Here is a 14,575-nt window from a genome sequence, read left to right as displayed (position 1 = left end):
AGAGGTCAAAGACGAAGCGGAACCAGACATTATTGTGATGAAGCAGAAGTAATGGTTCCACAACAGATCCTTCTGCACTGTTTCAAGCATGGCTCAGGCCGAAGAATACGACAGTTCCTCACGAAGTTTCAGGACCGAGGAACTCATGAAGCGGTATGGCTCGACAAAGAATTTTTCGAAGACTATCCGGCATTATTGACAGATTATTTGGAGGCTATGCAGCTTCCGTCAAGTTAAGCAGAAGGGGATGTCACGTGCATCCCGCACTTGGATGCCACGTAGACATTTCTGTACAGAAGGTGCAGGCCCTGGGATGGTGAACTGGTCCCATGTGAGCCCAGTCCGGGACGAGTCAGCCACGGATCCATCTCAGTTGTCCGAGGTCGGGTGTGCATTGTCCTGCACATGAGTCCAAGGTCAGGTGTGCACTGTCCTGCACATGAAACAGTGCCAGTCCGCGCTGTGAGTCTCCCTCTAGAATGATGTCAGTGGTTCTGGGTATCTGGTTTGGTACCGGATGCCAGATCACTGAGTAGATTAGGTTTAGGACAAGGTGCCAGCCCATAGGGCTACCCCGGATCTGAGTGTGGGCACGGGAATGGTGTAGAACCAACCCCATGAGGGCTAGAAAGGCCCAAGCTGAACCCACCAGCCATGGAGGGGCTGTAGGACAGCCCTAGGGCACAGATAAGGCAATCTCCAGGAGATTACAGCCTTTATATGGCTGTAGGGCATGTATGGGGCAGCCCATACAGGCTGCCTAGCCTTGGGATTGTGGACATAAGTGGTGTCCAATCAATCAGGAGCAGGCGCATCACTTTCAGCCTGTTAGGAAAAAAAGGTAGTATTTTTTGGGATTTAATTCAGCATTTATTGCTGAATTTCACCAGTCGTGGGACATAGTTGGTTTTTTCAGCTGGCCGACTGCTCCTCAGGAGGAGTATAAATAGTGGAGGCCATAATCCCATCATTCATCTCAGTTTTCACCAAGTGCTCAAGCCAATCAAGGGCCAGTCAAGACAAGGAGATTGCCAAGCAAAGGGGTGGACTTCTGAAGGTCAAGGGCAGGATTTTCCAGCCAAGAAAAGGTCAAGTTTTCTATATTTGTTTTCAGATTTACATCATTCTAATAAAGCAAATACACCATCCGTGGTGGGGGCTTTACAGAGGGTAATTGGGACCCAATACTGTGTCCTCTCCATCTCCCCCTTCTCTCTCTATTTTCTGCACATCTCCTTTCAGTTTGTGCGTTAATTCCGTCGCGAAAAGAGTGCTGATTTCTGAGTTTTGAAGTACCGATCCTTCTCCGAAGCTTCCGCATATTACACCTGGTCTTCCTATGGAGTGACAGTCCCATAGGTAATACACAGTTCCAGGCAGCACGAGTCTCCCTATGGTGTGACAGTCCCATAGGCAAAACACGGCACGAATACTGGCTCTTCCATGGCGTGACAATCCCATGGGTCGAACACAGTCCAGATCATACACGGGGGCACCAGTCTGGCTCCCGTCCATACGACACCATCCTGCTAACACACAGGTGGCACCAGTCTGGCTCCCGTCCATGTTAGCAAAATACTAGCCTCTTCACATGAGACACCGGCCTGGCCTCAAGTGAACGATTCATGACACGAAATGTTTCACACCTCAACAACAGTGAAATGCGTTTCATGGTGACCATGCGCTCAATCATGTGCGTAGTAGGCATTATACCTCTATGACCAACATATGGAGAAGCATGGCACTCATCCAAAAACTTTTGCCTCATGTCAAACACCACATAGACAATTATCTTTCATGAGATTACCCTCTTTGATCACATATGAGACATGTGCATGACCAGCCATCAAATCAGCCCAAATAGTGGCAAAATCAGCATCCGTATGATACAAATCGTGCATGGCAGACAAGTATCCATGAGAAGCAACCGAGATAGCTGCTACATACGGCTTTCGTAACAATGCATCTGCCACTACATTCTTCTTTCCTGGGGTGTGCAAGATCTGAAAATGAAACATAGCGAGAAAATTGGCCATCCTCATATGTTTCTCTGACAATTTAGTTTGGGTAAGAAAATACATGAAACTCTAGTGATTTCTTTTCACAGTGAAATCAACCCCAAGAGGGTAATGTTTCCATATACCAAAGTGCATGAATTATAGCCAAGAGCTCTTTCTCATAAATGCCAAGAGAGAGCTATGCATCATGCAATCTACGGCTCTCATAAGCCCAATATGTCTCTCTTGATTTAGGACAACTCCTATGCAATTTCCAGATGCATCACATTCCACACTGAATGGCTTTTGCAAATCTGGAATGATCAACATTGAACCATGTGTAGTTGCATCTTTCAATTTGAGGAAGACATCCCTCTCTACTTCAATCCATTTGAATGTAGCCTTCTTCTTTGTGAAGTCATGCAAAGGAGAAGCAATCCATGCAAAGTGCCAAATGAACCTGCCGTAGTAAGAGCATAATCCAAGAAAACTACGGATCTCATGTACTGATCTCAATTCCAGTAAATTCCGAATCGCATCAATCTTTGCAAGATCCATCCGCACTCCATCTTTGAACACAATATGCCCAAGATAATGTATCTCTGATAAGAAGACTCAACTCTTCTTTGCATTTATGAAGTGTTTATGCTTACGGAGTTCTTCAAAAACAATAGCCAAATGAACTCTATGCTCTTCTTCGGTCTTCGAGAAGACTAGGATGTCACCAAAGAAGACACCCGTAAATTTCATGTATCCACGGAATATGTGATCCACCATTCTATTGAATGTAGCCGGGGCATTCGTAAGACCAAAAGACATAACAAGATACTCATAAATCCCAAATGTTGTCCTAAGAGCAATTTTATGTACATCCTCAGGCACCACATGCACTTGATGATACCCACTCTTGAGATCAATTCGGCTAAAGCATACCGATCCATCCAAATGTTGTCCTAAGAGCAATTTTATGTACATCCTCAGGCACCACATGCACTTGATGATACCCACTCTTGAGATCAATTCGGCTAAAGCATACCGATCCATCCAACTTGTCAAGGATATCGTCTATGCGTGGAATCGGAAACTGATTCTTGATGGTAAGCTTATTCAAAGCTCTATAATCCACACACATACGAAAAGATCCATCCTTCTTTTGACCAAGAAGACAGGTGAACAACATGGGGAAGAGCTTGGCTGAACCAAACCCTTCTCAAGAAGCTCATTTACCTGCTTCATGATCTCCTCTTTTTGGCCTATTAGGTGGTAAGCTACCTCACTCAAGATCAATCCGATGATCTTACAGTCGTACGGATAGCAACTCATTTGGTAACTCATCAGCAAAACAATCATTGTACTCTTGCAAGATTTTCAACCTATCATTATTAAGAGTGTTTACATGCACATTATTTCTTCAACATAATCCTGTATAAAAAATAAGTACGCAAAATTACTCTTTCTTCATTACTTTCTTAATTTGTACATGAGATACAAGGGAAATGGTATCACCCTCTTCACCAGCATCAATCACATGCTCTCGAACTTTATGCATGAAGGTGATCCTATTGGTCTTGTAAGCCTTGCATAGATCAATGTGTGTATCACCCTCTTCACCAGCATCAATCACATGCTCTCGACCTTTATGCATGAAGGTGATCCTATTGGTCTTGTAAGCCTTGCATAGATCAATGTGTGTATACCAAGGCTTTCCAAGCAATACATTACAGCCATTCAAAGGTGCTACAAGAAAGTCCTCATGATCCACATAGCCTTCAATGTGTATGCACAACTTGCGAATAATAGGCATAACCTGCACTTCTCTACCAACGAAGGCAGCCCCTACTTCAATTTGAGGACCCATGTCCTCCATTTCAATACCCAAAGCAGCTGCCATCCATGTAGATATGAAGTTCTCATTTGCACAAAAATCAAACATGAACAAAGAGGACTGATCCTTAAGCTGTGCCCAAGCTTTACATACAACCCTGTCTTTGCTATCATGTGAAGTGTTGCCCTGTACATCTGAAATCATATGCACATTGGGCTTTGATGCATTTGCATTATCACGTTTCTTCTTATTGAAGCATGCATTTGCAATATGCTCAGTACTACCATAAGTAGAGCAATTCCCCTCACTCATATATTGCTTTTTCTGCTCCGAAGTGAGACCGTAGTCTCTCACTTTGAAGGAACGCTTCTTGGTAGACTTATTTTCAGCCTTTGGACCATTTTTATCTTGGTTTTGGTCCTTTTTAGGTGGCTGTCCATTATTTTGTAGGTTTTGGACAGTCCTCTCTTTGCCTTGAAATGAGGGTTTAGCCTTATTGAATCGACTCAACTTAAGTTCCAATCACTCGGTGGCAGTGGGAGCTGCGATTAGTTGGTGTGACCAAGATACATTTGTAGTCCCACTTTGTACACAGATTGCAATCCCGATTGAAACCTTCTCTTCCTTTCCGCCTCGGTGACATCCATAAATGGAGACACCTCCAAAAGCCCCTTCCAAAACTTTTACACATATGCATTCACTGTTTCCCCCTCATTCACTGTTTCCCCCTAATTCTGCTTTCACCCAATCCCACTTCATTGTTATCTCATTCAATACATTGAGAGGCAAGAATTGGACATAGAACCTCTCCTTGAACTCTTCCCATGATCTAACAAGATTCGGTGAGAGCTTCTCAATGAGCCACCAATGGGCAATAGTGCCTTTCATGAACATGCTTACATGTCGGATCATGGATTTCTAAGTGAAATCCTCATCACTAAAAGCAATATTAAACTGGGTAAAAAAAGCAAGTGCCTTTTATGCATCATATTCCCCATGACATGCGTCAAACTTCACAAATTTGTCTCCAGCTTTGAAGTCACGAGACTTTGATGCATTAGCTTGCATCTCAACACGTTTTCCCGCATGTTTGTCCATTGGGACAACCCCTGTGACTGGCATCATTTTAGGAACAAAAAGTGATGCATTAGGCATAGATAAATGTGCCCAGTAAGCATGAGGCATGGCTGGCCCCTCAACACACATTGGTGCATTTTTATCCATAGCTTCTCCCTCATGAGCACACTCGATAGCATGAGTGGCATGAGAGATACGCAGAATACCTGCACCAACAAAAAATTGCAGCCCGTGTTGCATGTGTTGTGCATGCACATTTTCAACCAGCAATGGCATTTGACATACATTTTGACCACTGCCATACACATTGTATCCTTCACGGGCTACATAAGGTACTCTTGCATGGCGTGAAGTTACTGATAGTTCCTCTCTAATCGCATGTGGATTCATCCGCTTAGACATAAGTCCTTGTTATGGCACATGTGGGGATACCAAGGCATGTGGGATGGTTGCCTTTTCTACATAGGCATCCTCGGTATGAGCCAAGTATGCACCTGCTACATCCCTCGGTTGCATGTGCAACTCTTGGACAATCATTGCCATTACATGATCTATATAAGATTCAACTTTCTTGGCCTTCAAACGATCATGTACCAAGCACCAGGTTGAGGCTCTTCTACAGAAGGTGTTTTGGCGTTTTTGAGAGAGAAGGATTTCTGCGTTTGGCTGCATTTCCTGCAGGTCTAGGGCCGCCAGAGGAGGTATCCTATTGGCTGAGTTTTCTGCCCTTGTAAGCAGGTGAAGGGCAGCCACCAATGGCTGTGTTTTTTTCTCCAGGGGAGGTGCTAGGCAGCCTGGCTGCATTTTTCTCCAGAGGAGGTGCTGGGCAGCATGGCAGCGTATTTCTCCAGAGGAGGTGTTGAAGGTGCTGTGTTTTCCTCTTCCCTCTCTTCTTCTTGGTACACGTGCTGCCGGCAGGTTACAGCAGCATTTTTTTTTGCATTATCTCATCTGTATTTTTGGAGGCAATGGAGGTGCTGGGCAGCCTGGCTGCATTTTTCTCCAGAGGAGATGCTGGGCAGCATGGCAGCATTTTTCTCCAGAGGAGGTGTTGAAGGTGCTGTGTTTTCCTCTTCCCTCTCTTCTTCTTGGTACACGTGCTGCCGGCAGGTTACAGCAGCATTTTTTTTTTGCATTATCTCATCTGTATTTTTGGAGGCAATGGAGGCAGGTGTTCTTTTCCAAGAATGGTGCCTTCCCACATGGCCTTTGCCTGGCTGATCTTTGCTTTGACAGAGTTTTTAGACTCATGGGTGCACACTTGGATTCACATCCTCGAGGTGTGTGTGTGGAAGACAGTTAGTCCTTTCTCAATAGCAGAGGGGATCTATGAGTTTGTGCCAGTTCAGCATAGTTTTGCTGGTGTACAGGTGTTTCCTTTAGGTTCTCAGGGTGTTCACCTTGAGAGGGGGATGTGGTTACTTGGCAAGGTGAGCCACTCCTATTCCCCAGGCAGATGGCCTTCTGGATTACACGATACACGCATAGGAGTCTTCATCCCTAGGATGAGCATTGATTTGGGAGCATGGTGTACAGGTTGAAATCGGCATTCATGCAGAGGCAAGCTAGGTCATTTGGTGACGAGAGATGTTGTCAAGGTTCATAGGTACTTGCTCAGTTGCAAGATGGGTACAAGATGCATGGCAAGTGTACAGGTTCATTGGATGCAGATAGGTACCAGTGGAGCAGCAGTTTGGAGCAGATGATTGACATCAGATTGTGCTTTGGGATGATGAGTTGTGGATGGTTGGTTCCACATGGACACGTGACTAGTTGGTTGGGAGCTTGCCAGCTGGGGTTGTCAGGTTTTGGCAAGAGAGCTTTCTTGAGCTCAGTGCCATAGTTAACACCAAAGAGTTCAAGGGGTGTTGCCATGTGACTGGGTGACTCATAGGGGTGTTGCCATGTGACTGGGTGACTCATAGGGGTGTGTGAGAAGTAGTCCCATCACGCGACGGCGAGTTATGGATACAGGTTTTAAAGGTCAGGTGCCGGCAGGATTGTCAGCTACAGTATTGGAGGTATGTTTCTTCCACTTGGAGTGTTAGCAGGATAGAGAGGCATTCTTGGACCGAGGGATACATGGAGATCCGGAAACCTAGTATCTGGGGATTGGTGCTCAACAAGCTCAGAGTTGGAGGCTTGAGTGCCAGGGCTGATGTAGACATTGTGGGCTGATGTAGACAGTCTAGAGGGGGTGCCAACAGGGAGACAGTTTGGCGGTGTTCTCTAAGGAACAGATTTTTTCTTGGAGGTAGAGAGTCAGACGACATCCTTTCTTGGGCTGAAGAGGGAGCACATTGTGTGGACTGGTGTGACACAGATTGGGTTGGAGATATGGACATCTGGTGGTTCATTTTCGGGATTTTACTTGACTTCTGGATTGGGAGCAGTTTCTTGGAGTAAGTGGCAAAGGCGGGAGCAGATCGACTTCTCGACTTGCTTTGGAGGTTTCCTTTTCCAGCTCCTTGGACCGGTTTCTCTCCCAGGATCTAAGAGGGGATGTTAGCATTATTCATCTCCTGGTAGTGTGCCCAAGCTATGTATCAGGGGTGCCCAGATTTATCCCGAGCAGCACCATATTTTTCCCTCATGTTTAGGGCCCTTGGTTGTAGGGTTGGCCACCCACTTTCCATGTTTATTTTTAGCTAGTCGTGAGTCTTTTTAAGAGTAAGTCGGCCAGCTCCTGTAAGGGCTATAAAAGTCAGGCTCTTATTCATTTGACCTCACCTTGATAGGGCTTCCAAGCCCGGGTCCTCCCTTACGAGAGTAGTTGTTCATTATGCCCTCACCTACGGGGACCACCCCTTGCACAGGGCCATTTGTATCATTGCTGCTTCTTCATTATGCATATTCATTTCTCTCTCTCTGTACCTATGTCTCACGCTTTCCGCTACGCACTCTCACAGGTTCCTCTCCCATAGCATGGAGATTCATCCTCTTAGACATAAATTCTTGTTCGAGCACCTGTGGGGATTCCAAGACATGTGGGATGGTTGCCTTTTCTACATAGGCATCCTCAGTACGAGCCAAGTATGCACGTGTTGCATCCCTAGGTTGCATGTGCAACTCTTGAGCAATCATTGCCATTGCATGATCCATATAAGATTCAGCTTTCTTGGCTTTCAAACAGTCATGTACCAATGGATCCTCGCAGCGAGCTTCAATTCTTCTTGTTGTGCATACAGAAGAGCCTACAGACGAGTAAGTTCAGCCCTTAAGACTATGGACTCTTCTTCTTGCATTTTCTCTTTGCCACAAGACGGTTGTCCCACATATTCATGTTCCCTAGTGTGCACCACATGAGGCTGCTCATCCTGTAAAGCATTGGAGACATGCATTTCATTGTCCCCGCCTCTTGTGTTAGCATCTCCAACATTCACTATATGGCTGTTCATAGTGTTCTAAGTGTAGAGATAGCTAGTGTTCACGATGATCGTCTTTCACGATAGAAGTGAAAGAGAGCCATACGCTCTGATACTAATGTAACTTGGTTGAACACAAAAAAATTCTACTTTTTAATTTCAAATTTATAGTTTTCTAATTTCTTGCTATCCCGATGTAGCAAAGAGGGCTACTGCCCCAAGGGCTGTGCTGCCAAAACAAAAAGATATGCTGAAGGTAAGCACAGATGTGAGCCCTGCCGTATGCGTTGATGTAAGGCTAAGATAAACGTTGATATAAGACTTGACTAAGCCTGATGTAAGCGCAGATGTGGGCTGATGTATGCTGCAGCAAAGCGCTGATGTGTGCTGAACCAAAACGCAGATGCAAGCTGATGTATAAACGTTGATGTATACTCTAATGTAGGCGATGACAAATGCAGAAGTAAAACACAGATATGGTGCAGAAGTAAGCCTGATGTAAGCGCCAAGAACAGCCTGATGTAAGGCTGATGTAAGCCCTACAAAAGGTGGCCTAGACCAGCAGAGGAAAATGCTGGTGTGAGCCCCTGCCTGTAGGCGGCCAGATGGTACCTGATATGGTGATGAGGTGGTACATGAATGATGAGGTATAGACAATGCTATATATAGTGAAAGGGGGAGTAATGGTCGGTCACCATAAAGGTGTATGCCAACAGCCAAGACAAAAAACCCCAAAAATAAAATATTAAATATCCAAAAGGTCCCTTTTTAGGGCTGAAAAAAGTGTTGTTTCTTCACACCCCCTCTCAGGCCAAAAAGGGGACCATGAGAGAAGATGAAAGAAGATAATGGATGCCAGGGTCCCACACAAACACAATGGCAAAAGGAATGTATCCCCCTCTGGAAACAAAACCTGATAAAGTCAGAGAGGGCGATCATGATAGCAAAGGTGGTGTGGATAAGGTGATTTGCATGGGTTGATCGTCTCCCAAAGTATGATCTTGAAAAGATTCTCCACTAAGTAAGAAATCTCATTCCCAATGTGGTCCAGATCAGAGTTTGGAGACGCATCTTCTGGTGAGAAGAATCGGTCCTCCGGGAGTGCGGGAAGACGATCCATGCTATGTGCTCTCGAGGTCTTCAATCCCTTCGCTCACGATAGCTCTAATACCATGTGAGGGCAAAAGGACGGAAGGACCAAATATACGAGAGATCAAAGCAAAACCACACAGCATGAAATAAGTGAGTGAATACATATAAAAGGGTGAGTGCAGATATGTACAAGAGCCCTCATATCAGAGGTGACTGAGCAGAAAAAAGACTAGTGGCTTTAGCAGAGAAGTCCATGACGAAGGCTCGTGTCGATGTGAGGCAAAGCACTCCGAGGTGATAGTGGCAGCGGAAAAAGGTAACGTCGATGACAATGATGGTGGCGCAATCTCTGATGACATGAGTGCTGCGTACCTGAAGCAGAGAGGGTTGTCATCCCAAGGGGTGCAAGCTCTGGTGACGCGGGTGCTACGTACCTGAAGCAGAGAGGGCTACCGTCCCGATATATAGCAAAGGGGGCTACTGTCCCGAAGTTACAGAGAGGGCTGCCGTCCCGATGTGGAGCAGAGAGGGCTGTTGTCCCAAGGGCTATGCCAAAACGCACAAGATATGCTAAAGGTAAGCACGGATGTGAGCCTTGATGCATGCGCTGATGTAAGGCTGAGATAAACGCTGATATAAGCCCTGACGTAAGCCCTGATGCGGGCTGATGTATAGCGTTGATGTATGCTGCAGCAAAACGCAAATGACTGCTAAAGCAAAGCGCTGATGTCTGCTGAACCAAAACGCAGATGTAAGCTGATGTATAAACACTGATGTATGCTCTAATGTAGGCGCTGACAAATGCAGAAGTAAAACGCAGATATGGTGCAAAAGTAAGCCTGATGTAAGCACCAAGAACAGCCTGATGTAAGGCTGATGTAAGCCTTGCAGAAGGCGGCCTGGACCAGCAGAGGAAAACGCTGATGTGAGCCCCTGCTGTTGCCGGCCAGATGGTACCTGATATGGCGATGAAGTGATACATGAATGATGAGGTATAGGCAATGCTATATATAGTGAAAGGGGGGGTGTTGGTCGGTCACCATAAAAGTGTAGGCCAGCAGCCAAGACAAAAAACCCCAAAAATAAAATATTAAATATCCAAAAAGTCCCTTTTTAGGGCTGGAAAAAGTGTTGTTTCTTCACCTCTCTCTCGCGCTCTCTCTCTCTCTCTCTCTCTCTCCAGATCCGGGACATACTTCAGCAGTATCGGAACCACCCCCAGCAGTGGATGTGTCTCACCTCATAGATGTAGGTGTCGATGGCATGGCCACACCAGCTACATGATGTACACATGCCCCAAGGGCCTTGGGGCCTTAGCTAGGTAGAATTATTTTGTCTTTTTCGTTTGTTTACTAGTTTTTTGTAGCACACAATCTTTGTAATCCCTTATGGTGTTTTGAAGACATTTAATATAACTTTCTTTCTCCCTCTCTCCACACACACACACCAGATTCCTACCTCTTCATTACACTCTCACATAAGAATCAGTGAACATACAAACAGCATTTACCTTATATTCAACAAGGTAATCACGAACTACGCAGTAGACCTTATGGTCTTTTGAAGATGTTTAATATAGCTTTCTTTCTCTCTCCACACACTCTCTCTCTCTCTCTTTTAAAGTAAAAACCAGTGTTCTATTACCAAGGAGCAATGCACATGGGGAAGATGTACTTCAGAGAGAAGTCATCCAATGAAGAAAGCTAGAAACAATGGAAACTGTCGGGTATCAATAGCCTCCAGCTGTCAACGGTCGTGTAGGAACTGGCGAAGATTGGCATGAAAGAAAGCATAAGAATCTAGAGAAGGCTGTCGAAACATAATATGGTTCCTAGCCTTCCAAATAGTCCAGAGTGCCCAGTATCTCTCTCTCTCTCTCTCATACACACACAAAGCGCACCCCCCCCCCCAAACGATTCCTACCTCTTCATTACACTCTCACATAAGAATCGGTGAACATACAAACAGTGTTTACCTTATATTCAGCAAGGTAATCACGAACTAAGCAGTAGCCCATATGCTGCTTGCCAGTAACATGCGATTGTGTCCTCTCAGCAACATCATTAGCAACCAGAAAAGAGCCACAAATCTCACAAAGAGACATCTTCTTCTCTTGGGACACCGGAAGCCCACGATCGTTTGCTGACTGTTGAATCAAAGCAGCTTTTTCCGCAGTCAAAAAATCAACCTTCCCAAACCACCCAAGTCCCAAAGTGAGTATCAAAACATGCTCATCAAAAACTTTAAATCCCTGCCAAAACGCTGGATAGACAGACAGCTGAGAGACACCTTCTTCATCAAGGCTTGGGCCTCATCCACTTTGCCTTCTTCCCCAAGGTTTTCAATTTGCTCAAGAAGCTTTTTCATCTTCTCTTCTAAGATAGCAAGCTGTTCCGACTTCTCTGATGATATTGGAAACAGCAGAATAGCATCCAGATCTTGCGCGATTCTTTCACGCCCTCTTCTCAATTTTCTATCCAGGTCCTGCAACTGCAAAAGGAAAAGCCATGTTCTAGAGAAGTTAAAGCACATGAAGACTTGGTGGTAAAAGCAGTCTGGATCAAGGTAGAATATAAACCAAGCTTCACTCTATAAAAATATGCTAGCAAGGCTTCAAACTAGCCTTACTTTGCCTTGGTTATTTCCCAAACTTAAGAAAATGATTCCATGAGAGCTTCAAATCATCAATTCCATCACGCATAAGCATAAATTGCATGCTACAACATCCCCACTCATGTTTAACTAAATGAAAGGCATGATAAAATGAGAGGAATGGTGTCCCTTCGCAATTATCTATAGCATTGCTATGTTGTTGGTGCCCAGACGCAATCAATATTTTGTAAACACCCAAATGCTCCTTGGTCATAATAACACATGGTGTGCTTGAATAATAGAGGGATATATCAGCTTAGCTCACACAATCACTTAGCACCTAGCAAGAAGGACAGTTGGCTCTTTAAAGCAGCATACTTGACATTGTAAACACAAAGATGATTACGTGTAAGTTGTGAAGAATACCAGTTTCTCGCAATATTGCGCCAGCTCAGCTTCAAGTCGGGGCACATATTCCTCGTGCCTAGTCGATTTCTCAAAGCTGAATAGATAAGACACAAATTCTTTGCATTAGCCTAGCCATATGCCAAACCGTATGCATTTGAAAATAACACTCTATATAAAGCTGTGGCGATGTGAACAAGCTAAATGCAAGATAGTATGATTATGAGAAAAAAGTCCGCACCTTTCCTTGAGTTTTGCATCATGTATTTTGGGACAGGGTCCTGATAGGACATACCAAAAACAATGGTGAGAGAGGGGACCATGAGACATCATGTTGAACGGCAGAACTATATCAAAAAACAAAGTAATATGGTGCTAACCAAGGTTACTTTTTGTGTTGACAAAGAGATCATGTGGACAGAAGCGAACAAGATAGCAGCCGCAAACATCTCTGTCATCCCATCGGACTTCTCTGTACCCCTTCTTCTCCTCATCAGTAAGATTTCGAGCTGCATTGAAGCGAAAAACTAGGTCAAACAGCATCACTACACACCATCTATTAAACTCCAAAAAAAATTGCTTACAGCTCAAAGTCTTGGGAGATACTGGTCAGCAATCAAACACAAAGGTTATACCGGTCTTGTTATAGAACTATTAGATGGGCAGAAAAGGGACAGATGGGTGAAATCTCCCTTTTTAACAGGCGGGTAAAGCCCCTAGATTGTTGCTGGTGTGCCAGTTAATAGAAAGGATTGAAACTACAAATATGATGGGGGCATATAGGTACTGATGTATCTTTTACTGCATGTGATTTATTTGCAAGACTCCTGACATGTGAGAACCATGAAAAGGCATGAAAATCTTACAGACTTGAATCAATAACAAATTGCCAAACAAGACTGCAGATGCAGCACGAAGAGCCATCAAGATAAAGACACACATCTTGGGCGGGAAAAAAAGATACTGACACGCATAAGCAAACCCTCCATTGATTTGACCTCACCCTCTCTGATTATAATGTGACACAATGCTAAACACAGGGGCATCTTATCACATTTTCAAAAATTCCACTACGCCTACAGCCAGAAACCTAGCAAACTATTGAGAAAAATCAGGTTGTATTAATCCCTTATATAAGTACGTCATCATGGTTACCAACAGTCAGCCACCATCCCCGCCTGCATTTAAAAGACACAGGTAAACCTGTGGCATGTCCCCAGTCTTCGAACAGAGCTGCCACCCAGTAAGGGCTTTCCAAAGTGTGCTAATGACTTGACAACAGCAAATGGGCACCAATCCATCCATTCCCACCTCAGCCCGCATCCTCCCAGCCATGCTATTCGGCCCACACGGGTAGGAATGCGTTGTCCTAGCGCCATTCCTTTCCTCTCTCAAGGTATGGATTTTCAAAGCTCGGCAAAAAAAACAAGGGTCACCACAGTTCTTTCTGGCAAGACCTTTAAGGCCTTATAATGTATGGTTAGCCAGATGTGAGATTTCCAACACGAGGCCATAGCGATTTTTCAAAAGCGCATGCAGAAAGGGAGACAGCAAGAAGACTACTAGCTTTAAAATCAACAGAAAGACAGTACCTGCCCCCATGAGCTCGTCCAACAAAGCCCTCTGAGCATCCATCATCTTTGTATGTCTTCTGCTGCTGCTGCTGCTGCTGATGTCGGTGATGTTGATAATGTTGTGCGTGCGGCCACCGCGGAGATCAGAAAACAAACTCACTGTTTAATGAACGCAGGGAAACATACTTCGCCTTGGACCTTGCTATGTACAAAAATGTATATCATTTGTATTTGTATTTATATAAAAACACAACACACATATATATATATATATATATGCTGCTACCAAGGGTTTGCCATTTTAATTAAGAGTGCCACTCGTTTGGGTATGCAAGAGATACTAGAGTGGGTGAAGGTTTCGTGGTCAACGCAATTTGATCTTGGACGTTCATTATGTGCTCTCTTTTTCGATCGTAGGGCTCTCATTTTTTGGATATGTGAGTTTTTTTATTTCTTCATTTGTATTAGAGGGTTAACTCATGCATGATAGTCTGTGGCATATTTTGTTGTCACACATTTCTAGGAATTCTTTTATTATCTGTTGTGTCCTTTCAGTATATTGTTAATTTAGCTCAATGGTATAGATTGTTTGAATAATAGTTTTGTAAATTGGTGATTTTGTCATGTTGGTGAAAGTTGCATAGCTTG

At 44.4% G+C, this 14,575-nt stretch overlaps 1 protein-coding gene across 1 annotated transcript in view; it reads right to left on the bottom strand.

Moving 5' to 3' along the window:
• LOC147623526 (uncharacterized) overlaps positions 1 to 14,171 on the bottom strand; it is a 37,247-nt gene extending 23,076 nt beyond the window's left edge. The window contains exons 1-6 of the mRNA XM_086821710.1: positions 13,946 to 14,171; positions 12,734 to 12,862; positions 12,595 to 12,634; positions 12,375 to 12,450; positions 11,646 to 11,846; positions 11,332 to 11,544 (exon numbers count right to left, since the gene is read on the bottom strand). Of these exons, the coding sequence (XP_086677836.1) occupies positions 11,332 to 11,544; positions 11,646 to 11,846; positions 12,375 to 12,450; positions 12,595 to 12,634; positions 12,734 to 12,862; positions 13,946 to 13,991 (705 nt within the window). The 5' untranslated portion in view covers positions 13,992 to 14,171. The remainder of the gene's footprint in view (positions 1 to 11,331; positions 11,545 to 11,645; positions 11,847 to 12,374; positions 12,451 to 12,594; positions 12,635 to 12,733; positions 12,863 to 13,945) is intronic.
• Positions 14,172 to 14,575: the final 404 nt, after the last annotated feature.

This window comes from Cibotium barometz, chromosome 27 (assembly GCF_041138505.1).
Source record: "Cibotium barometz isolate CiBa-2024 chromosome 27, ASM4113850v1, whole genome shotgun sequence".
NCBI lineage: Eukaryota > Viridiplantae > Streptophyta > Polypodiopsida > Cyatheales > Cibotiaceae > Cibotium > Cibotium barometz.
This window is presented reverse-complemented; position numbering and strand designations above follow the sequence as displayed.